At 42.3% G+C, this 26,978-nt stretch overlaps 1 protein-coding gene across 2 annotated transcripts; it reads right to left on the bottom strand.

The window, feature by feature from the left end:
* Positions 1–1,523: 1,523 nt before the first annotated feature.
* Positions 1,524–26,299, bottom strand: nr2f5 (nuclear receptor subfamily 2, group F, member 5). Of its 2 annotated transcripts, none has more exons than XM_061049918.1 (4): positions 25,104–26,299; positions 11,269–11,549; positions 8,403–8,649; positions 1,524–3,741 (listed from the first exon to the last, which is right to left on the bottom strand). In XM_061049918.1, exons 1-4 carry the CDS (start codon positions 25,486–25,488, stop codon positions 3,422–3,424), a joined length of 1,233 nt encoding a protein of 410 aa, XP_060905901.1. In that variant the 5' UTR covers positions 25,489–26,299; the 3' UTR covers positions 1,524–3,421. The 2 variants fall into 2 exon arrangements, with proteins under 2 accessions (XP_060905901.1, XP_060905902.1); XM_061049919.1 differs by having other exon boundaries at positions 25,122–26,298.
* Between the last annotated feature and the right edge of the window lie 679 nt (positions 26,300–26,978).

The following is a 26,978-nucleotide window of genomic DNA, read 5'->3' as shown; positions in this document are numbered from 1 at the left end:
TTTACACAACTGGTGTTTATATGACACCACAGCAGCCACAATCTACGCATCTGTCCGACCACCAACAAACAGACAACGAGTCTTAGCATATTTTGACTCACCATTTGAAGGTTTGCTGTTGCCTACTCTCCTTATCATCATTTTCCAAAGAAAAAAGTCCTGCTGATCTTTTGATTGACACCTAATTCGGCCAATTTTGGCTTCCATTCACTATTCCCAGCCTATAATAGCCAATGAGAGCCCGAGTTGAAAGGAGGTTTCTGCCTCTATTCTGATGTATCTACTTCCCAGCCAATTGCAAATGACACATGCCGATGACTGTCGTATCTTGTAGCCAGTGAAATTCTGAAACATGGACAAGTTGCTTCATCATTAACTCAGGTTGATTTCTTCAGGCACACACCACGGAGATTGATTCCACGTATGAATTAATTTCAGAATATTAAAAAAAAGTATTTATAAGTTATGACAAGATGGGCTTTGAGTCATGATTTATTTTGCGAAAACAGATAAATGTATATAAAGTTAGATATTGAGCACCCCAATAAAACTGGAATGGAATGATCCTTGTTTCATAAGCAGGGGTTCGCCTGTGCGATTGGCACTTGAACGAGGCTCTTTCGATTTGAGGCCACCCCTATACGTTAGCTAATGGTGATGAAATGTAGAAATATGTTAAATGAGTTCATCCTTAAAAACTATCTAAGTAACATTACTGTTGGATTTAACAAGACAACAAAATGGGAACAGCATCACTTACAGTAATGTAAGCTAGCTAACAGCGATGCTAGCTAGAATTGGTTCAATGCAAATTAGCGCTCTTACTACAGAATTGGTTGTCTATCAAGTTGCTAATCACATTGAAAAAGGGTTAAATAAATTATTTAACAAAGTAAAGATAATTCCTTTGATGTTTAGTTTTAAGACTTGTTATATCTGAAACTTATGAGTGATACTGAAAAACAGTTGAACTGGAAATCTTTATTACGTCTTTATTATGTTGTTTTCAATTGAGAACTTTTAAGTTTTTGTTCACATTTAAACCAAAATGTATGACATATTATTTCAGTAAATGTCAAAAAGTGAGACATAAACTACACAATAATATTGTACTTGAATAAAGTTATGCAGGCAGCAGCATAGGTTAGTCAATAATCAAGGTTAAATACTCCCTGATTTGAGCATATTGTTTAACATCTGTAAATCGTCATGTATGTCCTATGTACACTGTGTAAGTTACTAACCAAATATTTCCCTCTTTCCCATTTTTCAACCCCAGTGCAGTTTCGGCAGATGGCTGTTCATCATGATCCTGGTTTGGCCAAAGATTTCTGACGTTTCTTCTTGCCACTGTAACTTTGCTAAATGTTGCCAAGTGCTGCGCTCATGATTTTGCTTTCTTGTAAAGTGTCTTGAGATAAGACATTTCATTATTGGCGCTATACAAAAAAAGATTGACTGATTGACATTCAGATATTTCTTAATTTTGAGAATTATTACAGATAAGACAACAGGAAACTTGCTGTGAACAACATAATTTTATTTCATTTAATGGATAATCCATATTGCCAAACAAAAGAAGAGGGGATAAAAACAAACTTGTAGAAACTTTCTGTGAATTCATGTATCAACAGACAGATTTCTAAGGTCCCAGATGGCTTTACCAATATCAATACATGATACAACTGAGCCATGTTGGAAATGTGAGACAGTCATCAAAACAAACCTGCTCCCACCAATGGAAAGCAAAAAAAAAAATTAAAATAGTCCTAAACTAAGTCACAGTCATAAGTCCAACTGGGATTATATTGTAATAATTGTAACATAGACTGAGGTTTCAGAGGTTAGTGATACTTTTCATCTACGGTATCGGTACGATAAGCTCAAATGACATGAGTCGAGGGGGATTTCCCTACGTGACATATCATCAGGAAGTGGAAAAGAACTCGCAGGAGGTCCAAAAAATGAAAGTGCTAAAGATGTAAGAACAGAAATGTCTGCTAATGCATAAGAATGATCTGTATGCTGGCTCCCTTTTCCATGATAAATGATCTTTTTTTTTTTTTACATCACATGAGTTCATTTCCACTCCTGACAGGACATAATACCTGTTATAACAGGTAACGAGAGATTATGGCACAGTCATAAGATAAATGCTCAGTGACAAAATCTTTGTTCTAAGGCAAGTACAGCTAATTTTGTAAAATGTGACCCCCTCCCCCCCCCCCCCCCCCCAAAAAAAATTGTTTCCTTAACAATGACAATCATGACTATATAACAAAAATGAGGATTGTTGTGTCACTCCTGTGATAAAGTGGGCCTTTCCGATAAGGAAAAAAGGGAAGATCAATCAAATGGCATGAAGGTAGCAACGAGCTTCCAGTGCTGTGATCGTACAGGAGTGAATAAGTGTAGGTCTGACTAGTTAACAATACAAGTGCCTGTAAGCTTTTATTTGTACTTTTCTTTTACAAACTCCTTCTCTCCCCCTGAGACCCTACAAACAAGTATATAGTCAAATTTTAGACAAACCAAACATTAAATTGTAATCACCAACACTCCCACAAAAATATCCAAACAGTATGCATATTTCAGCTTTGGCACAGTTTGCTGATAAGTGTAAATTTAGCAGGGTTTGAATTTGTAACGCTTGTTCTGATATTGGCATGTCTGTCAGTCTGTCTCCCCACCCCTTTGAACCTGAGCTTTTCCCACTGAACCCTAATATGCTATAGATGCCTATGAATCAACGATATACTGTACATATGGACACAATCATGAGTTTACTCTCCATATAAACAGTGCTAATACAAACACACACATTAAAACATGTCCTCTGTAAAAGTCCAAGACATTTTGGCATTTGTCTTTTTTTTTTTTCTTAATGGCTTCTGGCTTTCTTTTCAAAAATTAGTGAATGAACTTCGGGCCTTGTGCTCCTGGTTGTAGAGTCCCGTTGGCAAAGCCCTTGCTCGGTATTTGCAATACTGTGACGCTTACACACAGCCACTGTAAAAGTAGGCATAGCACCAGCAATAATGCAAAATGTTTGCTGCCCCTGTTTATATGAGGTTTGAGACTGACATCTGAAGAGAGTCCAACAGGCCTGCTGGTGAACTGCGCAATAACCCGTTGTACCAACCGGTCCAGCTCGTGCCACATCTCAAATGTAGACCTGCACCATCGGCTGAGGGACGGCAACAGGCCACCGAGTCTCTTCAGTGGCCGTGGTGACTGATTGGCTGTTTTTTTGTTTTTTTTTCTCCGGGACGGCAACTGATTACGTCGTCAGTGGAATGGTGAGGGAGATGCTTCCTCTGAAAAAGTTAAACTCAGAAAATTGAAGGAAGTGAAGGGTGTATGAAAAGCACGTTCAGCCCGGATTTCTTTCGGCAGCTTCCTCTTTGTCCGCCTCTGCTCCTCAGGGCCCATTCTCGTTGTAGTGGAGGGAAATGGGTCGCTCGCGCTGCACAGTGGGCATGTAGGGCCAGTTGTAGCTTGATCCCGACAGAAGCATGTCGCGTAGTAGTGTCTCGATGGGCGTCTTGCCAACCAGGCGGACGAAAAACAGCTGCTCGATGACTGGGGAGGAGACGATGCGAAGGGATGGCAGGCGGAGGAGGAGACGGCCAAAGCGGTTTGGCTGGCTGGGGTACTGGTTCCTTACATACTCCTCCAGAGCACACTGGGACTTCTCCTGGATGCTCTCCACGTGGGCGACGTCTGAGAGACCCATAGCATCTAGAAGGGAGGAGAGAACATAAAGATTAATGGTGTATTCCATTGCACTGTCTTTACCTGCAAGGAATGTAATGGCATCTAATACGAGCAAAAAACTATCGTCTCCATGAAGCGATGGAGATGCAAATGAGAGAGACTGGACATCTGAATGCTTGAAGCAACACTAACATTTCTGTCCATCAAGACGTTTCTCAACAACAAATGTTACAACGTGCAGAAAAGATGTCAAACTTGAAAGTTGTATTCAGCTTCAACACATTAAATGGGACTAAAAATGAATGTCTGTATTTGTTTTTGTTCAATATGAACAGTTATTAGGCTTGTGTTGTGATTTCTAATAACTGAGTCTTTAACGTTTTAACAGGAATTTTAAAATACAGAAATTCTATTTTTCAGACTGAAATTTTGTGGCTGTATCCTGAGCTCACATTGCACCAGCGCATAGTTCAAATATAATCTGGTTGTTTGATACCAATACATGGAAAAGATGACACATATGGGTAATAAAAAATGTAAGATGAGCTGACAGATTTCTATTCCTTTCATATTCCTGAAGCCAGAGAAATGTTGCTCAAACTTCAGGAAATGGAGTTTTTCACTGCAAAGCTACACATCATCTACACCCCTGTGGTCTGTGTTCACAGCACGCTACAGTGTTCCCTTTTCCCAGCAGCTGGAGGTCATGTTCTGCCTCCCACCTCCTCCTCCACACACTTCCCCTCCTGCCACCCCCCACCCACCTGCCCTCCCACACCTTGGCAAGAGTCTCGCACAGCCGAGAGAGAGCGCGTAACGCAGCGCGCTGTACTTTTTCGCACCCTCCCTGTGCAGGGGAGAGCACGGGGGATTTAGCAAAGGAGGTCAGAAATGTGTGAACTCAAAACAAAGAAACACTTTACCGTACTGTGCCACATACTGTACATTCAGAGGGAGGGATCTCAGACTCTGCCCCCTGTGTGAACCTTCATTTAGAAGAAAGGTTTTGACGAGGGCAATTTCTCCTCACGCCTGCTCTTTGAGGCTAAAAGCACAAGCCCGTAGTTTTTAACCTGTCACCTTGCCTTGAAGGTCCCCTTTGTCATCTCGCACTTTGATCTGTCCCCTGTGTAAACCCTGCCCTGCTGAGCTTCAGTCCTGCACCGCAAAAAAAAAAAAATTACTTCATATTTTAATCGAGTGTGTCAACCCCTCCCCACCCGACTATTCTCATCATTCTAAGTGAATAATTGCTCCCGCTTCAGCTGCACTTCCCTCCACTCAGGGGGCAGATGGACGGCTTTTTTTCGCCGGGTCGCCATTTTGGGTCCTGCGTGACAAGGCAGTCTGTGCCTGTTTGGGATTAGCAAAGCTGTCTATGTGACTGAAACCACTTCGCGTGCCGAAGCGACAGCTCTGTGGGCGCCCTTCCACGCCAAGCGCCATGTTCTTTTGTCTGATCCTTGGGCACACACCAGGTCAGTTAGGGTGAGGGATCAGGGTGGCAGCACTGAGATGCCCGTCCTCTGATGCAGCGTGATGGGACTGGGCTTCACGGGGGGAGCGGAGGGAGAGAACTCAGAGGGAGGTTAGAGATGATTGGTGATTGTCCAAGCTTGTTAGCTCACCCTACCAGGTCTGTTGGAGTCAGGTTTATTAATCTATCTAGTGTGTGGGTGTGTGCATGTCCGCCCCCATTAAATTCAAATTTTAATATCTACACGTTCCACTAACTGTATTGTCTTCTGTTGGCGAGACATGCGCAGTTCTTGTGTCTGTACATGTGGGTACATCTGCCCGAATACAGGGAAGTCACATGGGATGCTCAGGGCTACAGGGGTTATGTAGGTCACGGCCGGGGCTGTGTCAAATCCTGCATCTCACTGGAACCCCAGCATACATAATTCAACTCCCGCGGTGGGGGCAGGGGTCTCGGGGCCTGGGCAAGGCTTGGGGTTGGGTTTGGGGAGCGTAGGGAGGAGGGGTGGATGACTGGTTTCAATAATAGATGGGATCATGAAGGAGAGATGGCTGATGAAAGCCAGGGAGAGAGAGAGAGGAGGGAGATGGATCCACAGCCACACGCATTCAAGAATGAGAGTCGCTAGGTGCACGTAGAGTGAATCTGACAAGCCGTGCGAGGGAAAGAAGAGGGAAATGCGATGAAAAACAAGGACAAGAGACATCTCAGTGTTGGCTTCTTCACAATCCGTTTCCCCTTGGGTCACAAAGCATGATCTCTCAGTGAAGTATCCCACAAGTGACAGTATTTTGGCTGGCAATGGAGCCCAGTGACTGTTGAGATAAACCTCAATGAGGTTTGGATGAAAGCAGTATCAAAACAATGCCTATCTCATGGGTTTTCCAAGATGTAAAACAGTTACATTTGGATTTATTTTGTCTGCAGTCAGTGGGGAGAACATTGCAAAAACAAGGTGAGGGTGTATACGGAAGTCCCCTGTGCTTTTTATAGAGATTTAGATGCTAGAAGTCACAAATAGACACATCTATGCGAGCATGAGGGCATGTTCTTTGTCCCAAAGGGAAAAAAAAAGGGTGGCTTAATTCAGGTAAGGTTGAGAAATAACTATAAAAATAAATGATTAAAGCATGAAATATTCCATGGAAGCAATTTTAAGTGATCATTTTTAAGACGTAGTGAACAAATTGATTAACGAGTTTAGGACGATTTTGTGTATCTAGATAAATATGGCATCCATCTTTGTTTAGAAATATAGTTTGGCAGAGACAAACAAAAAAGAAATGCTTTAGGTAAGAGCTTAAAAAATTATTTAGGTGAGGCTTGAGCTGCCTTACACAAAGGATGAAACTGAAGCTACCCTTTACTGTATGAGAGCGATCAAATTTCAGTCGAATTCATGGAGGGCAGAGACCATGACTGACTGTAGCCTCAACATTTACATATGGAGCCAATGAGACAGTATCTGCTGCAGCGTTAGAGGTCACGTCTCGGTCAGGCTAAGTGGAGGTGAAAAGGTTGCGGGTTAAGTACAGTTGAAGCCTGCTTCATTTGTCTGTGAGATCAAACTGGATTCCAACAGAGCAGAAAGAAAGAAAAAATGTTTCATGGTGTTAAGACCATCTGAGAAACTTTTTTTCTTGGTGGTTAAATCAGCCATGAAAATGATTTTTTATTTTTTTTATTTCAGTCAATCGGCCATTTTTGTAACAGAATGAATGCTTGCAAAACCTCATGGCGTCTTTCTCAGTGAGCTTATCCCGGTAATTAGCCAGCTTTTTAGGCATTAATGTGCATCAACGCTATCAACAGCAGTGATTTTCCTCTGAGGTCATGCTCAGGTTGGGAAGCCCAAATGCTTGAATTAATGTCATCAAAACATCTAGTGTCTCATAAATCATTATCACCCCGCTCGTTTGATCAACAACTGAAAAGATACTGAAAAGACATAAAAATAAAACACATCTAATGAGTCATTAAGTATCAACTGCTAGGCTAAGTCTTTAAAGCTAGCACTAGAAATTCCTTGATAATCTTTCCATTAGCTAGGTTAACAGCTATGGTTAGTTTACAGCCACTTTAGCTGACAATTTAAGAGTTAGCTAGAAACAGGCTAAAAGCTTATATTACTGGTTTAAATTCCTAGCTCTTGTAGTTTTAGCTTGTAAGTGGTTGACTGTGGTTGCTGCATTTCTTTTGTTTGTTCAAAGACAATGAAGAATCATATTTATCACAACTTTGGTCATGTTTAGATGCACAGGATAACCCTCCGATTGGCCATCTCTCTAACTCAGGTTAATCTGTTTACATGTGCTTTGATATCCTGCGATTTAGTCGGCCTGTCCACACGAATAAACAAATGACCACAGTGTTCCTTTGCCAACAGACGTCAGATCAGCTGCCTGTTAAGTCCTCCCTTTCTGCCCGAGCAATAGTTAAGTTACTCACAAGATCGAGGTGATGTTTACGTCAGATTCTACCCATAATCCTCCTTGAGTCTGAGTTTGAGTAGAGGGGAAAGTTTAAAGTAAGGGGACCATTAATAACGTGTATATGTTGAATGTTTTTCAGTCAGCTGAAGTAAAATCAACCCAATTCAATCTAAAAACAAAAACCTGATATTTGTTTTTTGGGAGGAACTCTAATCGATTAATCATACTAAGATTTGACAAGGAAGTTATTGTTTATATTTAGTTTACTTTTTCTCTAATAATAATGCTCTTAAGGTTTTCTCTGATTGTCTTTGAAAGCATAGGCTGTGTCAGGAACCATTTCCGATGCTGGACTTCTTGTGCGTTATTATGATTTCTTTTACCTAGATCGTAACTTTAAGCTTCACTTTACTAATCAAACGTTCAGTCAGTCATTGTGTCGATCCATGAGTAAACTTGAAAATGGTGCCGTTGTCTCTAGGAGTGAAATGATTGACAGCCTCGCTGGACGCTGGATAAGTTTGCTTGGGATGAAAGAACACAAACAGTGGTACAGTATGAATAGGCTTGCAGCAAAACGATAAGCGCTTATGCGATGGATTTTACATTATTGGGTCATGAACTTGTAATCACGTTGAAACCTTCACTCTATTCCCTGCTAAATCCTGTTTCAACATTATGTTACTGGCCCATGAAACCACTTTCATTTCATGCAGTGTCCCCCGCCCTCCCTGTGACTCTCCACAGTTTACTTGTGCTTCTTTGAAACTCACCGGAAGTGAAGAGCACGATGGACTTCAGGCAGGAATATTCGGCTGTGTCGACCTGCAGGGCTTTCAGTTTCTCCACCTGCTCCTGGAAGACGCGGATGTGATCCATGAAGGCCACCACGCGCTCTGCCGACATGGGCGATGCGTGCAGGCCTGCTGCTGCCAGCAGAGGGGCCACATGGAGCGGCATGGAGCACTGCGCAGCGTTGAGGACGAAGAGCTCGCTCCATGACATACGCAACAGCGCCACCTAGGACACAAATAAGAAAAAGTGTTAATAATGGAAGACACTTACTTCTGGCATCCGTCAGCAGGATATCTAAGAAACAATTGATGTGCGCAGAAGGCCTAGTGTTTAGGTTTCTCCCCATGTATGGAGGCTAAAGTCCTCTAAGTGGGCGACCCGAGTTCGAGTCCAACCTGTGGCTCCTTGACCGCATTTCAATCCCCACTCTCTCTCTCTCTCCCCTGTTTCCTACTCTATCCACTGTCCTATCAAATAAAGGCAAAAAGCCCCAAATTAAATCCTCAATATAAAAACATAAATCTGTCGTACAATGAATCTAATAGAAGTATGTTTTTAAAATATCATAGCATGTTTAGGAATCATTCAATTGCACTTATAGATGCAGACTTTGCAGACCTTTTGCCCCAAGCAGAAGAGGAATTCATTAGCACGCACAGTAATGAACTGTAAAGTTATCCTGACGATCCAATAATTAAAACTACTTTGGAGCTGGTCAGAATTTGATCACATTATCAGAGAGTAAACGTTTACTTCATGCAGGAAGTGACCGTTATCCATGCACTAATTCATCCCAACAACTGATGATGAATTAAATCTGATGAAACCACAGTTCACTGAAAGACTGGGTCATAATGAGTTAACACGTAAATAGTAATGCAGTTTTCATCCAAAATTAATGGACTCATTATTATTAATCGTATTTATCGTGTCCCTTTTGTTCATTTCAGGGCACCGTAGTTAATCCACCGCGGTGTCTTCATGCAACCAGAGCGATGGAATAAAACAACACCAAGGCGCATTTGAATGTCTCACTGCACTTCAAAAAAAATAAATCTCAGGCAGCCATGCTTTCCACCTTTTAAGATCAAACATTTCACTTTTTATTGTTCCCTGAAACTGTTCTAATTTACTTTTCAATATGTAGCGACTTCATTTTTTCACTTTAGAGCTATAGGAAGTAACTTGTTTTCTTTCAAAATAAAATCCGGTATTTATCCAACCAAGAAGTAAAATAAAATAAGCTTTAGCCAGTACAAAAATACAGAATAATGGATTTTAAAAGATGCAATTAAAAATGTGATTAAATCCCTCCTTACTCTTGAAATTAATCACGATTTTAAAAAAAAAAATTAAAAAAATTGTTTGACAGCCCTATTAATTACTACAAGTTACAACTTATTTTATGCTGGAATTAGTTTGTCTTTCCTGGTTAATCTTTTTAAGATACTTTAAGATTCAGCTGTTGAGTAACAAGCACTCCTTGTGTTGTAACTTCTTGATAGTTTAGTAGTTTAGTCGGTAAAATAAATAGAAAGTCTCTTAATAGAAAGCTAAGAACAAATGGAACAACAAACACAAGACAAGTCTAGTCTGCATGTTGACATGACCTTAATGATATATTCATGATATGGTGCAACTATAGCATGACATATTTGTGATCACTATGTCTGCTCAAGGTGCATGTGAATATTTATAGGTCAGGCGATTACTCCGAGCAAAGACTTTACAGCTGGTATAAATCTACACGTGCAGGATTGCTGTCAGGTCTATTCATATTAAATGTCACGACTGCCTGTTTCTGCCTACAGTGATAATAACACAAGTGATTTTTTTAAAAATGCCAGTTAAGTATCGGTGATTATTCACAAATCAGGAAAAAGAAGAATAAAAAGTGAAGTTTGATTTCTTATTTATAGGCTCAATTCTTTTCTCTTAAGGGCAAACAGAGGATGAGATATCAGAACAAAGCTGCTTGGTGATCGAACGTCGTCGCTGTTGGTGTTAGTTTTCTTTCATTTTGATAAGGAAATATCTTCAAAGTGTTTCTACATTTTTAATAGAGTGACCAAATCAGACCAATTACAGTTTTCAAAGGCCATATTTATACCCTGGACTCATCTTTTTAGCATCTTGGTGATAAGTCTGTTTTCTTTGTTTTATAAATAAAAACCTTAATATTAACTGAAATACATTTATCCATTTACTTTCAGAATAACTCACTTAATGGACTTGATTATTCTTGTGTCTAAATGCTTACAATGAAGCTACAGGTGACATCTAATTAGCTAGCTTAGCATAAAGACTGGCAACAGTGGGAAACAGCTAGCCTGGCAGCTTCCCTGATAAAGCTAGGTACAGAAATGTCTCAAAATCATGTCATCACTGTGAGTTTGGACACACACCTAAAAGTTACTGCGCCAAGATGGAAATAGCCCCACCAGAAACCCCTTAATGAATTTTTCATAACATTTTTCGAGTATTTTAAAAAGAAGAAAAAATGTGACCATTTTTGTGCCTTAAGAAGTGTTGGTAGGATTATCTTTTACACCTTTAGAAAGAGCCACACTGGGGTTTCCCCATTTTTCAAGTTGCTGTGCTAAGCTAAACAAATGATCTGTTGCATGTAGCTTCATAATTAGAACATAAACAAGAGTGTTTTCAACTTCGTCAACTAATTCTCTGCAAGAAAGTGTGAAAGGCTGAAACACTTAATGCTAAGCTACGCTAAGCGACCTCCCGGTGAGGAAGTATAAAAGCATAATCTCAAAATATAAACGCTTCTTTATAAGTCAGATATTTCAGTGATATGTCTTGAATCAGTCGTCAAAGTGGCCGCCTCACCTGATCCATGAGCTGCAGGTCGGGGAAGAAAGGGATGTTTTTTGCCCACTCAACAGCGCTGAAGAGCAGCCTCGCCGCCAGCTCACAGATGTTCTCGATGCCCATCAGGTTGTTTCCCTGCATGCACTGGGCCCCGTAACGAGACGTGGGGTACGGCTCAGCACGGAGCAACAGAGAGATGAAGCCGGACAGGTAGGGCTGGCCATTGTACGGGTCTGTGCCGTTGGTCAGGTACTGTCCTGGGCTAGTCTGAGAGTTTGATGTGCGTCCTCGTTGTACAGCTGATGGAAAAACAGGACAGAATAAAGATGAGTATACGGTCACAAGAGTCTGAACTCCAAAAATCAGTTAAGTAACATTTGAGAGTGTTTCTTTTTTTACTGTCTTCGCGTGTTTCTTAATCTCGGTCCAGCCGATACTTTTAGGCAGGAGCTAAACACCTACTGTCAGGCTGTTGTGATACTTTTAGGATTTAGGAGGATTTGGATAGAGCTGAACCTGGTCTACATCCAAAAGCTGTACGTTAAGTGAACATGTGAAACCTGAAAGCCTGCTGCAGAAAAAGAAGTAGGGAGAAGAGACAAATTCAGAGAAGAAAGAGTGAAATTGGGCATGTCAAATCTGTCGGGTTGTGGTGGGGGGGGGGGGGGGGGGGGGCATTGCAGAATGGGGTCAAAGGGGGCGAAAAGTGTGGAGACGGGAACATTTCTCCGACTCTTAAATATGTCAGCGCTCGTCTTTTCAGGGGAGCGTTGGAAAGTGACCGGGCCAAGGCCATTCTGCGCCGCTGTTGTGCATCAATGAGTAATGACAAGCAGCAGCTGGTAAAGATATAACACTTCTTCACACCTACATATGTTATGCACACACCACACATGAATACGTACGGTTACATCTCACCCCTCCCTCTCTCCTTCTGCTGGCAAATGGCTCAGCCTGAGGCGAAAAGGGCATGCAGAGGCCAAGCTCTCGCACACATACACACAAATAACCCCCCCCCCCCCCCCCGCGGAGCAATGATGATGCGGCGAGTGCTCAAAGGCCCATTTGGAAAACACCTGTTCAGTCATCCCCACTGTCTGACTAATAACTCCATCTACTGTTACACAGAGAGAGAGAGTAGGGGAGAGAGAGAGGGGGGGCAAGCGAGAGGGAATGAAAATGCAAAGGGGGCCACGTGTGCAGGAGAAAAATGAGGTAAAAGGTTGAAATGGCGAGATAAGGTGGAGAAGGAAAGAGTGAGAGGTGATAAAATGAAAAAAGGTAGATTGAGGTCGCAGAGCGGAGGGGAAGGGGGAGGAGGGGTGCAGAGTTCAATATATTTGAATGCGGCCTGAGATGGGGCTTCAGATAGAAAGCGGTGGTTTACATAAAGAGACAGGTGGAGGCAGGAGGGGTGGATGGAAGAAAGAAGGGCGAGGGAGGGAGAGGGGCTTGGAAAATGCTTTTAAACTCTGCATCACCTGTCACCTCACACGCAGCAGCTGTGTCAATTGAACGCAGCATGGCACGTCTGAAAAACGAGAGGTCAAATCACTCAAGAGCGCGATAAAAATGCCTTTAATTCTAGCCTGTCCTCCGAGCAGAAAAAAAATACCTCTGCACAAAAGGTGTTGACCTCAAAGTACTACTTTTTCCCTGTGAACTTGTGTCAACCCGCATTCCCCGTAAAAGAATGTGCTCTCCTTCGGCAAACAGCGTGGTCGACGCGGAGGTGTTGCATGTCACAAAGACGACGTGGCACAATGGGACATTCCTCGTCACTCGCACTCCAGAAGGTCTTGCGTTGCTTTGCAAAGGAACGGCTGTCAGATTAGCCACACGCGTCTGTCTCTGCAGGATTTCATAAGACAAAGGAAATAAAACACTGCTTGGAGCAGCAGGGCTGAAGATAGGACTGGAGGAGCGCTTCAATTTACACCAGGAGTACCTGGTCAAACATGTTGTTTGTTTTTTTTGTCACCCCGAGGTGCTTGAGTGTGAAGTAAAAGACTAGAGGCTGAAGTATGCAGAGCTGCCGCTGTCGGTCAGATAAGTTATTGAAATAAAGGTTGGCGGAAAACTCAACAAGACAAAATACAAGAACAAGTCTGTTTTTGTCACGGCTCTTTAAAACGATTAAAAGGAGATTATTTCAATGTGCCTTACAAAGCCTGACCTGAATACTGATGGACACTTTACAGAGCAGCCTCTACCATCACTGTGTGAACGTGTACGTGTGACCTGCAGTGTAAAAACACTATGATTGGTCAGAAGACCAAACAAGCGCTATACAAACTCAAGTCCATTTACCATTCATTTGAAAGGCACACAGTATCTGTGGTTGTAATACGTTTCTTCAGATATTTCACTCACACCAAAACTAATTAAGTCTCTTACAAGCTAAAGTTAGCGAGCTGGTCACACAAGAATGGCAGAGAGAACGAAGTACTTGACAAGTATAGCAATGTCAAAAATGCACTGTGCTCCTTTCAGCGCACACTATCATGGACTGGTTCTGCAAACAGGCTGTTTAAAACATGCATGCAGTCTCAGTGACATCACCCATGGGTCCCTGAAGACCCTAAACATGGCGGTTGCCATATTGGAAATGCTGACCCGAACTTTCCGTCAATCTAGTAACAGGCGGGGGATTCAAGTTGGGCCTTCTTTTAGACGCCTGACGAACAGCTGCAACTCGCCCTCCTGTCAGTTAAATCAGCCAGCCCCTTAATTATGCAAAACTCTTAGCTTCAAGACAATCAAATAAGACGAGTATATTTAAAAAAAATCAACCCAAGGACAGTTTTTATCAATTCTTCTGGGACCGTTATCTTAAAGGTTATTATAGTAAATACTTGATAAAGGTCACTGATCCGTCAAGAACATAATTAAGAGAAATAAATGTTGACTGTTAAAATAAACACTTTAAATCTGATGTTTTGTTCAGAGGAACTCGTCAACTTCTTTGCAGACACTGTCGCTCTATAACATCATTAAATGGTTTCGTACTGCAGTCATAGTTCCGCTGCCTGCTTGGGACCTTTGTCTCTTAAATGTGAGCATATGTCGTTTTCAGGCCACTTTGAGGGATTCTGCGGTTTTCCCCGGGAGGGCAGACTCCTCCCTGACTGTCCATATCTAAGTCAGAACGCTGTCATAACCCAAAACTGTCACTCTGCCGTGGCTTGTTAATGTCTTTCACCTAAAAAAAAAATATATTCTTCAGGGGTGAAGAGCACTGCTTTCTGCTTCTCTGGGAGTCCAAAAAATGCAGTAGTAAAGAAAATTTGTGCCTGACTTTTTAAAAGGGACAAATTTGTAGAAAGTCAATGACATTGCAGTTATTCCAACCTGATGGGACGCTTGTGTTTCCTATGCTTCCGATATATTAATTCACAGCTTTTAATCTGCTCTCATATTGATCAGTGGTTAATCCTGCAAATGGCGGCCAATCTACTTGATCCACTTGACTTTTCAAAAGCCTCATTGTGGGGGTCACTCATGGCTGAGAGGCACAGCACTCAAGTCGTTCAGACGCAGACACATAACGCTCTGTTTTTTCCTCGCCTACAGCTGGATGACGAGACAGAGGAGCAGGGGGGGGGAGAACATAGAGATTGTGGAAAGGTCCAAAGGAATAAATAAGGAGAAGGACAGACATTTGTAGAGACAGAGAGATGTCGTATCGTGACACAGAGGAGGGCAGTGAGAGAGCGGGAGAGACAGGAATGACATTAGAGAGAAACAGATGCCTGAGGATAAGGAAAAGGGAAACAAGGGTGGGTCAGAGAGAATAAAAGGGGGGGAGTCCAATTTGGGTGTCTGCCATAAGCTGATTCCTGCATTTTAATTGCAGCAAGGCTGAGCTTAATGTGATTGACTTTGCTTGTCATCAGAGAGAGAGAAAAAAACTGCTCGGAAACTTAACCATACACAAAGTTATTCTTCTTGACAGACTAATTCATTCTGACAAAAAAAAAAATTGAGGCACTAAAAAAAGACCTACAAATCCCTAAAACCCAAAACAAAACAGCGTGCCGTGTAGGTAGGTCATAAAACGAGGGCAGGGGAAGGAGGCAGAGGAGGAAAGTGCATGCAAACAGAGGCACCATGGGACATTTCAGCTGCGACTTTCAAAATGCCGCTTCAGCAAATGGCAGCTGGCGGAGTGCACAGTTCGCTGCCTTGCTGCCCTGGATTAGCCTCTGGGTCAGACTGTTAGTGGAATTACAGCAGCTAAATACAATTAAGGCCTATCAACATTTGGACTTAAAGGTCACCGTGCCGGGGCAACACAGAGGCATTAAAGATTTGGCTCAGTCGAACAGTTGCGTTTAATAAGTAGCTTTTCCATTTCTAAAGCTTCCATTGGCGAGCAGAAAATAAACATGTTACCTTGCCTGAACCCGAAGTCAACATGAGTGTTTGCATGTGTGCATGTGTGTGTGTGTGTGTGTGTGTGTGTGTGTGTGTGTGTGTGTGTGTGTGTGTGTGTGTGTGTGTGTGTGTCTTTGTGTACAAAAGAGGTTTATAACATCAGACAATTCTGCCATCAACTAAATATCTGAACATATGGTTTTAAAGCTAAAAATATGGAGGGGAAAAAGAGAGATGTGTGTGTGCTGACGTGTGTGTATGTGTGTGTGTGTGTGTGTGTGTGTGTGTGTGTGTGTGTGTGTGTGTGTGTGTGTGTGTGTGCAAAGGTGTTATCCAGATCAGAGGGCAGCGTGTGATGTGACACCGAGGTCCCCGAGGCTCTCCTGGTTTTATTTTGGCCCTGACCGTTGACCTGCAGGTCAGTGCTCTGCAGCAGGGAGAGGGTCAGATAGGAGCAGATAGGAGCTAATGTGTAAACCGGGCAGGAGAGAGTGTGGAGATAAAAGAGAGAGAGAGAGAGACAAAGAGCTTGATGTTTGACAGAAAAGTGTTAGGGTGGTCATTATCGCTTTAACACCACGGTAGCAACTTTTATGCTAACTCGTGTTTCTGGACTGTTCTCTCCCATTTATCATGTTGTTTTTTTGGGAACCAATGATTTGTGCTTTTGTTATTTACAAGCTGGAAAAATAAGCATTAAATCCAAACATGTTAGTTTATGCTGGCTCTGCTGGGCACGACCAAGTCGGGTGACGGGTGTGCACCACTGGAGGTCGAGTCACCAGCAGTCGACTTGTTAGCTGAGCTAGCAGGCTGAAATGAACAAGCTAAAGTTACGCTGTATACACTTCATATACACTCAACTAGCTCATGAAATGTTACCGGAATATAATAACGGTGATGAACTCTGGCTGTTCCTAACAGTTCCTAGAATCGCCACTGATCATATATGTTCAAATTTCAAGAATTGTTATCCATTTGTTCTTCTGGCAATAATGTCAAAGCTCAATGCTTTAGGACACCTGAGTCTGCCAAGGGTGCAAACATTTCTGTGCAACAACCTCTGTTCCTTCATTTAGAAAGGAAACTGCCTCGCATGACTCAGCTAACCAGTTATGTTATTCATGGGTAAGACTGATGGAGCTTTCTAATCTATAACAGTCAAGAAATGAAATTGTCCTACAGTCGAGGCGGACATTTAAGTGGTCCAAGTCTGACCCTTGCTCATTGGGTAGCTTTAATTCAGAAACTGTCAAGTTTACAGGAGATTCTAAAAGGAACGAGGATTAAACTTTAAAAAAAAAAAAAGAAGGGAAATATTGGTCTGTCATCATTAAAACCAACTAAAAGAAGAGAAATGGAGCACAATAATATAGTCATTTAAGCTGTTTCTTTGATGTTTACAGAGACATGTGTAAGAACAGACCCCCCCCCCCCCCCCCCCCCCCCCCAGCCGAGTGTCGAACATGAAGGAGCCGAGGTATGCAGCCAACGTGACAGACACAACAGAACCAGAGCGCAGAAGAACCGGAGGCAGAGCGGGAGCGGGCGGGAGAGCCGTGACACAGACAGAGAGAGACAGAGACATGGAGGGCAGAGGAGCTTCGCGTGAGGAACTTTGCAAGCTCTGCTGTGTGGACGCAGTGCTGGGTCTCTCTCTCTCTCTCTCTCTCTCTCTCTCTCTCTCTCTCAGACTTTGATGAGGCAGTTCCTGCATTAATTAGTAAACTAAATTCAGCCGGCACTCTGATTCACGCTATCCTTATTTACACTTACACAGCCCCTCCTCCCTCTGTGCTTTATTCTCAACACAGGGGGGGGCACATCAGGACAACATGTGAGGGTCTTTTCTGTGAGTTTAGATGTTTATGTATCGACCTATCCAGACATGTAGCCCACTACTTTAAACCACTAATTAAAGTATCATTTTTATCGTACAGAACAAAATGAACAAGACTTGATTAATGTGAGCTGATGGCAAACTGTTGTAGCTTCCGTTAGCTACCAAACATTTTGACACTAAAATGGGAAAAACACTTAAAGGGCCAGTTCACCCAAAAACACATATTCCCACTTATCCCTCGTGTTGTGTAGTCATGCATATGTTTTAGGTTTTTAAGATTAGGGGATATCCTCGAGAGACTTCTGCTGCAACGCCAGCTCCAGATCATTTTCTTTAGCTTCATTTCACGCTCTCTCAGATGATTTTTAAATCTAATAGAACCAAATCCGTGCAGCATTCATATTTAACACTTTTTAAATGTATCATTCCACACAAGAGCGCAACACAGATCAACATATTTTCACTTAAAACCATTCCTTGAAGATTTTACCTGAAAGATCTTCAATTCAATAAATGTCTCGTGCAGAATTAGTTAACATTATGGGGTTGTTCCACTAATAAACTTCTTGGTATGACAACCTAAATGTCCTTGCAATTGACAGGAAAATCGAGAAAAAAAAGAAGAAAAACATCTGTCTACTAACTTTTCTTTGGTCTAACACAGAAGGCAGAAGAAGTAAAAAAAAAAAAAAAAAGTCCAGTTTCGCCTGAGTTGCAGGTAAAAAGGTAACTTAAGCCAAACTTACAGACTGAACATCGATGCCTTCAGACAATTAAAAGTTTGGAAAAAGTCAAAATCCCCCCCCAAAAAAGAAACCAGTTTCACATTTGAAACTAACCTGCAATTACAGCTCATCACCATAGATGCCGCCAAAGAGCACAAACCTGAGATCTTTGAGACTGCTGCTTTGTACTTTATCTCTGTGGGGGGCGGATCTATGTGGTGGCTGGCCCCCCCTTAAATGTAATTGGCCAGTTAGCACACAAGCTTCATGCCAACCTTCAGAAGTTTAGTACCCCAGCTGGGCCACCCCATCCCAAAAAGTCTGGATCCGCCCCTGTGTGTGAGGGCACCGAGTGTCAAAACTTAAACACTGAGTAAAATGACTGTAACTGCACGGCTGGAAACTACAAGGAGTAAATCTGGGAAACATAATGTTTAAGAGGAAACATGAGTGACAATCATATTTGATATTATAAAGAGAGGGAATAGAAGGTCTGACAAGCTTTTATCTGTGGCTATATGAAACTGCTGATCACAAACAGGGGTGAACAATAAAAAAGTCAGTTGCAGCTGTTATTGACGCACTGTGACATTTTGCTCCCGTTTCTCCAACGACTGTTGTTCCTGCTGCTGCGCTCCCTCTCAGAGTGCACCGATAAGATCATCGACTGTCTGCCTAAAATATAAATGTGCTCAGATTCCCTGCAGTGTTGTGTTAGAGAGCGAGTGCATGTCAGAGCAAAGAAGAAGAAGAGGAAGAAGAAGAAGCCGCAGCAGCCTGGTTAGGAGGTTTAATGCTCCTCACTGAGAATTCACCTCTTCTCAAGCGTATGTGTTTTTAAAAGTGACCTGAGTGACATGCAAAAGTAGGTTGAGCCAATTAAGCGACAAGCAAAACAGTCCAGAGTCAGTCAGTGTGTCAGTGATTGACTAACATATGTGAGACTTCATGATGTGAAGGGAAAGAGGGAACCTTTAGGGAAGAAGGTATTTTATTTCATCATGAAGCCTTCTCACCCACGCGTCCAAAGCTTTTAAAAACCGCCTCATTCATCCGCACACACCCACACACACACACCCACCCACACACACACAGGCAGTTATGTAATAATGAAGTTAGCCTTTGAGATAGCATCATGTAATCCAGCGTATCACTTTAATGGACGCCGGGCTTGGCTGGACTGAAGGATGCGTCAATGGGAGCCATTTTCCTCTGAGAGGCCTCTGATAATGACCGAGCCGGCGAGTGTGCTGACAGGGGTTAAGTATTAGAATTTGTCAATAGCTAAATTACCGGGATAAGTGAAGGTTTTCAGAGCCAAAGCAGGTCAGACAGTCATGTTTTTTGCCGTTAAACTGCCCACTGTGGAGTATGGATTAGTCAATACTCAGTGTCTGTTAGACTTCAGTGCAGCAGTGGAGTGTTTACTCGCTGCAGAGGCCCCCCGGCCGGCTCGTACATTTGGACTTTGACTCCAGCCCGTCTGTTATTAATGTTTTAGTTTTGGTTGACCTATATTTTCTGCTGCTGTTGGTGTTTTGTGGGTCAGAGGAGGCACTGCAGCACATGCGTGTTCAGTGTTAGATTCCTGTGCTACAAGCGGATGTTTAGACTGTCACTAACACTTCACAGACTACGGTGCCTGCTTTAGTTTTCACTCCCATGTATAGTGTTGTCATGCTGCATCTGCATATTTAAAGGGATCTTATTGAGCTTATTTGTCAGGGAACAACACAAAGTAGTCCCTAACTTAGAAGTGGAAGGGGGAACATGACATGGTATAAATCTGAGTAGGACTGTAGCAGCATTAATATTAATGGCATTTCATCAATCTGTATTATCTGGTATCATTTTTGCTACTGTCTCACCTCACTGCAAAAACTTGAATCTTAACAAGTGTATTTGTCTAACTTTGTCAAAAATATGTCAATACTCTTATTATGGGCCAAATTCATCTGACAAGTCCAAACAAACAGATGATTTCAAAATATTAAAAGCTAAAAAATCTGCCAATGGGACAAGAAAACTGTACTTGTTTAGTGTCTAAATAAATAGTCTGAATTAGATATTATATCTTATCTTATAAGGCACTTAACAAGTCAAATTATCTTTCCAAATTGGCAGATATTTTTACACTTATTACAAGCAATACATGCCTTATTTTTTGGGTTTAAAAAAATCTTGTAATAAGATGTTAATGCGGAATTGTCATGTGAACGTGGCTTATATTAAGTGTAAGTGAATATTTTTTACTGAATATTTGACAAATGTACTTGCTTGACAAGATTTGAGTTTTTGCAGTTTGTCTGTCTCTATCACTTACTCTCCTCTTGTTTCTCCCTCTAGCACGCTTCCTCCTCGGCTCCAGCAGCTGTAGCCTGCAGGTGCTTGCTCATTGGTGAATAAGTAAATAGTAATAACATTAATAAGATAAAGAGAAGGGTATGCTCTTTTAGTAAAATGCTGTGAGCTCACTTCTGTTGAACTATATACATTCATAAAAAATTAAAATATTTTTTGATTAAGAATACTTTTTAGCCATGCAACACCCCCTTCACAAGATGAGAAAATAATCAAAAAGCTTTTGAGTGCTTTCCCATAAAAGCCTGAACTCAGATCAGGTTCAACAAATCGTCTGCAGGTTATTGTGTATCAAACAAATGTCTACATCTTGAACAGCTCGTTTTCTCAGGCAAATAGTAAAAAACCGCCATGTGAGGATTATTTCTGTGTTGTAAAAAATGTGGAAATCGACTTGAATGAGGACTATTGCAAGGCACTGTGCACATGTTTGCATGTTCCAGGTGTTCTTCTTACAGCTGTCCAGATGTTTGATTCTGACGACAGGCTCAACGGACAGGACGGTGTTGTGATTGCGTGCCTACATCAGCACAGTAAACCTCGTCACGTGTATTTGTGTCCTCGCTGCAGTCAGAATCTCGTCCTCGTGGGCTGCTACAAAATTAAAACATTCACTCCAGTTCAAAGGATCTGTCAGGCTGATTCTCTTTGCCTCCCTGCTTCCTATTCAGCCCCAGAAACACCGCTCCGACAGAGAAACAAGCCGAGGTTGTGTGTGTGTGTGTGTGTGTGTGTGTGTGTGTGTGTGTGTGTGTGTGTGCGCGTGTGCGTGTGTGTGTGGGGTGAGACAATGACACTAACACTGCTGAGGGTTTTTAGAAAGGTCTGACTCCCACTGAGGCCGGCACAGAAATGTTTACTGTCACGGTGCGCTGAAAGGTGCTCGGGATAAAAGTCTCCAACAAATGATATGATGTCGTACGCAGCAGTCTGCAGAAAGAGGTCAAACGTCCCCTTTGGGGGGGGGGAGGAAAAAAAAGGAAAACGAAAACACACTCACTTGAAAGCAGAAGAAGTTCTGAATGTGACGCGGTCAGATCATGAAAGTTTTAGCACATCTTCTCAGGGAGATAAATATTAATTTAGTCTAAACAGGGAAGTCACGCAGCGGTGTTAGTGATATTAAACGATGCTTTTCAAAAGAATCATCTCATGGATGTTTATGTGATGAAAATCATTCAATGAAAGGCAGCAGTAAACAGGTGAGTCTTCACCCTTGACTTGGTAGAACTGAGAGTTTTAGAACCTGCAGTTTTCTGGGAGTTTGTTCCAGATATACGGAGCATAGACACTGAACGCTGCTTCTCCATGTTTGGTCCGGACTCTGAGGACAGACAGCAGACTCGTCCCAGACGACCTGTGCAGCCTTAATACTTATTTTGTGGACAGAAGCAGTCATCCAATACTTATAGAAACAAGTTGTGCTGCCGTTGGACTAAATGATTACTTTGCTGAGTAATATAGTGCATTACTTTGACCTACATGTCAGAATACATTTCAAAGAAAGTAAAAAAAAAAAGCCTCTCAATAATTCAGAACTTTGTTAACGCTTGTTGCTCAAACTGCATTTTCATGTGTGAATCATCCAAATGTTCTGCTTTTTTTTTTTTTTTAAAGGTATCTTTGAAACTTATCTTCTGGATCCCAAATGCATATTTTACCTGGATTATCATTAATGGAAATAACAACATTGCATCTCCTTGACAACCTCACCTGAACTCGGCTGAATAATGCAAAGAGAACATGACTAATGTATGACCTCCGGAGGGGCCGAGTGCTTTCACAGTCAATCCCACTTCTCAGTTGACAAACTCAATCTTTGCATCGGAGGGTGCAGCCGTGCTTAATCTACTGTACATGTTACAATTAAATAATGATGCAGGATTTGTTTGAACAATACAGTCATGAATATTTATGTTCACACAAATATTCAAGGATTCTGTTGTTGTGATTTCTGATAATTGAAAAGCTAAGTTACATCATTTCAAACTAAAACAACATAGTGAGATTTTTCAAAGCTGCCTAATTCGATTTTTTTAAAGGAAGTTGCTGTGAGTTCTTCTGTGCCTGTGTTTTCACAAAAATCGTCCTAAATGGACGAGTGATCGCTTTTAAACAGAAGTCAGTCGACAAAGAGGATTTAAGGACACCGTTTAATCCCAGTGACCTCAAATGCACCAGCAGATGAGCTCAGCCAATGTTGGTTGACCTGCTCCACATTTAAGCCTTTTGCGCACAACTATAAGCCAGCGCTGCAAAAAATAACCATTTTTTTTAAGTCAACAGGGGAAAAGGGCTTATTTTCTTTTGAAACATTTGGCATGATTCACTCTGTTTTCAAATGTTTTTATTATTTTCGTGGAGTATCCTCCCCTGCTCGTATTTCAACACAATGCCAGAACATTTGGGGAAATTGCCTGAACCAAATTCTCTGCAGCACAGACATTTTTTGTCTTCTTTAAAATTTACGAGGACATTTTAAGACTATTAAAGGTGACTGTTTTTGCAGTGTAGTGTACTGACTATTTGCACAGCAGCATAATGTTATCTCATCTAAATAGCAAGGCAAATTCCTTTTCATGGGATTCTTAAGGCTCATGCTCATGAACCATGTGCTGCCTTCAAGGCTAGAAGGTCACCACTGCAAGAAAAAAAAATATTTTCAACAAAACATCTGCTGAAAGAACTGAATGCATTAAACATATACCCTAAAAAGGCCTGAAATAAATCTGTACTTTTCATGCAACTTCACTTTTCAGGTATTATATTGAGTGCCTCTTCATAAGAAAAATTGTATGACTTGAAAATATACAGGGAAAAAGAGCTCTTGTGTTGATATGTTGCACCATTTTGGATGTCAAAATTGTAAGTTTTTACAGTTAAGTGTCTTTACCAGAATGACTGAATTTGTAGTTTTTGCAGTAAACACGCTGTGGCTCGTCAGGCGATTTCCTCGGGTTCATTCAGCCAGAAAGAAAGCGACCGTGTGCTGAGGCTCGGGGGTATTTTACATGAGGTAAGACTGTGTACAGTGCACACACACATACACACACACACACACACACACACACACACACACACACACACACACACACACACACACACACACACACACACACACACACACGCTCACAGCCGGAGAGGAAAAGCAGCGCACTATCGCGGGAACACTTGAGGGATCATCTCCTCTGAGCTCTGAGGAGGACGCGGGTATTTCCACCGTCTGTGTGTTTACATTCAGTCTCAGAGAACAAAGGGCAGCGGGGTCGTTGTGTTGTGGAGATTCACTTTGTGTCCTTCGACAACCTCTGCCTAAGTGTCCTTGAGCAAGATTACTCACTCTCCGGGATGCTGCTGCAGCTGCCCCTGCTCTGTCCTCTGAGAGGGAAAATACAAGAGGCGAAGTGTGACATCTTTATCTCCGAGTTTTGAGGGGAACTGAGGTCAGGAGAGGATGAAACGAACCCTTTAACACTAACGAGACACTACACTCCTCTTTACTGATGGATATGAAAGCGTAAAGTGAGTTAATTTAATTTGTCAAAGGCATTACACAGACAGTCAATTTCACTGCCCTGTTTTATAAAAAAATGTCTCTAAATCTAACAAATGTCTCCAAATCAGGAGGTTTCTAAATGATTTATTGATGGTTGGAGTTGATCCAAAGTGCGCACACAAACAAAAATGAATCCCTGCAAACGCAGATGTTCAAAGAAAGAACTTTTGGCTCCATTTGCTTCACATTTTAAATATGCACCATCGCATCCCTCCTGAATGGGACGTCGCCGCTGAATGATAATTAATAAGGGAAGCGCCCCTCTCCACCAACACGTTTGCACTGCTCCTCTTTGGCACTAACTGACCCGTTGTTAATCCAACACAATACAACAAATGTAGCGGCATCCTCTTATAGCGGCTCGGGGTGTCGGTGAGCAAACAGCGTAATTAAAACAGAGGGACAAAGGAGGGATTTCACAGAACACAGCGCAGCACAGTGAATGCGGTAGATTTGGTAAATGAATGTGGAATAAGCATTGTGGAGCCGCAGGTGGTGACTGATTATTTACCCATAACAACAGCGGCTGTGGAATAAACATTTAGAGCAACAGGCGTGAAAACTTGCGCTTTACGCACAAAATCTCTCACCAGCACTTTTAATTGGACATGTGAGAGGACAAATGACAGAAGTGTTTTGTGTTTAATGTGTCATTATCCTGAAGCTAGAAGTTTGTAAACGTTGTTTCTAGATGTGTTTGGTTCCACAATTTGGGCTTGATTTTCTTTACAAATTAGATGTTTTAAGGATTTACACTTTGTCATCAAGATTTCATTTGTATAAAAACAATAAAATAAGTGAATCCACACCGGAAGCAAAGACATAAGCCAATGTGAAGACTGGTTTTAAACCAGAAATTTTACGGCTGAGTCCTAGACTTAATGGCCTGTTGAGATTTATGTTTAACTACATTACAAGTTTACGCACATAATTACGTTTTGAAAACAAACGTCTCTTACACTGACATGAATTGCAAATGACTCACACATACATATTGCTCTGGCCGTACCTTCTCTTCTCATGCCGACTTTGAGGCACTTCTTGAGCCGGCAGTACTGGCACTGGTTCCGGTGGTGCTGGTCGATGGGGCAGTCCCGGTTCCCTCGGCAGGTGTAGGACAGGTTCCGCCTCACGGAGCGCTTGAAGAAGCTTTTGCATCCCTCGCAGGTGAACTGGCCGTAATGCTTCCCGCTGGACTTGTCCCCGCACACCATGCAGTCCACGTTGGGGAGCTTATCCCCGGAAAGTGCATCGTTCCCCGGGGTGGAACCGTTGGGGGTTCCCGGTGCCCCGCCGGGCTCCTGGCCGCAAATCTGGAGCTGAGAGCCCGGATCTGCAGAAATGTTCTCTGACCACTGGTTTACTACCATTGCCATGCTATCCCCAAACACTTTGGTCTTTGTTTAAATCACAGAAGCAGATAGAGAGTGATACAGACTCGTCCTGACTTCTTGGGAGAAAAACACGGGGAAGGACGAAAAGGCGCTTCCCGCTTCCCCCAGAGGTCAAACTGAGTTACTTTAGCTGATTTAATTAAACCTTTTCTCTAGCGTAGTGAGTTTTTGTTCTGCAAACATCTATCAAAGTTCACAGACACAGCGAGGTATGAACATGATCGATGCATGAGATCGTAGCATTCAACTCCCGATGTCCCTCACTGCGCAGAAATCCATAAACACGTTGTCCCTTAGAGTGAAACCTCTCTCAAATGTCAGCCAGAAACGTCCGTATTTAGGCTCAAAAAATAAAAAATGTATCTTACTCTTCGCTTCCCTCTCCAAGTCAGGATAAGAAAAATCACACGGGGGGGAAATCGCTGGTCAATACAGCCTGTCTCCGCTCGATGCTGCTTTTTAGATTCACTTCAGATCAACTCTTCTAGACTGACACACTTGTTCTAATACTGACCACATTTCATGAGGTTTGTTGGGGTCCCAGATAGCTCATGGAGTGAGAGCAAAGCGCAGTCCCGAGGAGAAGTCAGTCCTGGTTGCTCTTATTGTTGCGCGCGTGAGAAGGGGTTTTGGATTTACGTAAGCGTGAGATGTTTATTTCGCCCAACAACAACAACAAAAAAACAGCCGAAATATCCTTAGCGAAGAAGAGATTTAACAGACACAGAAAGCTTTGCCGCTCGACTGTCTCGCTTCTGCCTCCGACTGTCCGTCCCTCCTCTCAGAGTCAAAGCTACAATTTGGGGGAAAGTGTCACTCGCAGTTCTGCCTCGTACGCCTGCCCCCCTGGTGGCGCTCCATGTAAGGTCACAACTGCCAAATAAGGTCAGAGCCCCGCCCCTCACAGGGAGAGGTGAAAGGAGAAGTGCCGGCTGTGATTGGTCCCAAAAGAACGTTAAAAAGTAAGGAGCTTTCTGATTGGACGACGGTCGATTAAGGGTGAGTTTGACTGACAGGAGCGGTTGTTGTGATACGAGAGCTTTCAAGAGGGACTACACCATCGTCCCGGTGCAAAATTAAAGTCTAATTTGTGCTTTCAGACTGGACAGAATTATCCTGTTATTGATGTGTTAAAAGAAATACATTTTATAAGTTAATTAAGCTCTGACAGTAGAGAGTAAATCTAAACAATTAGGTGAAGGGACACAACACGTTTTTATTTTATTTTTATTAGGATGCATCTTTATGAAGAGAAGGGGAGGTATTTAAAGTCCCCCTTCCCTAAAAAAATACGTTTATTTTTTCGTGTGATTTGGATGTTTGACCTTCACTTGTGTAAAATCTGTAGAGGTGTGTTTAAACACTAAGTGTCTGACCTTAAATCTCTAGTTTGATGTCCTGAAGTGGACTTCAGGACATCAAACCAGCCTGCACGCTGGTGATGTGAAACCTAAAATGCACCTACTTTAAAT

This window comes from Labrus mixtus, chromosome 11, assembly GCF_963584025.1.
Source record: "Labrus mixtus chromosome 11, fLabMix1.1, whole genome shotgun sequence".
NCBI lineage: Eukaryota > Metazoa > Chordata > Actinopteri > Labriformes > Labridae > Labrus > Labrus mixtus.
Note: the sequence above shows the minus strand (reverse complement) of the source record. Positions and strands in the feature narration are given on the sequence as shown.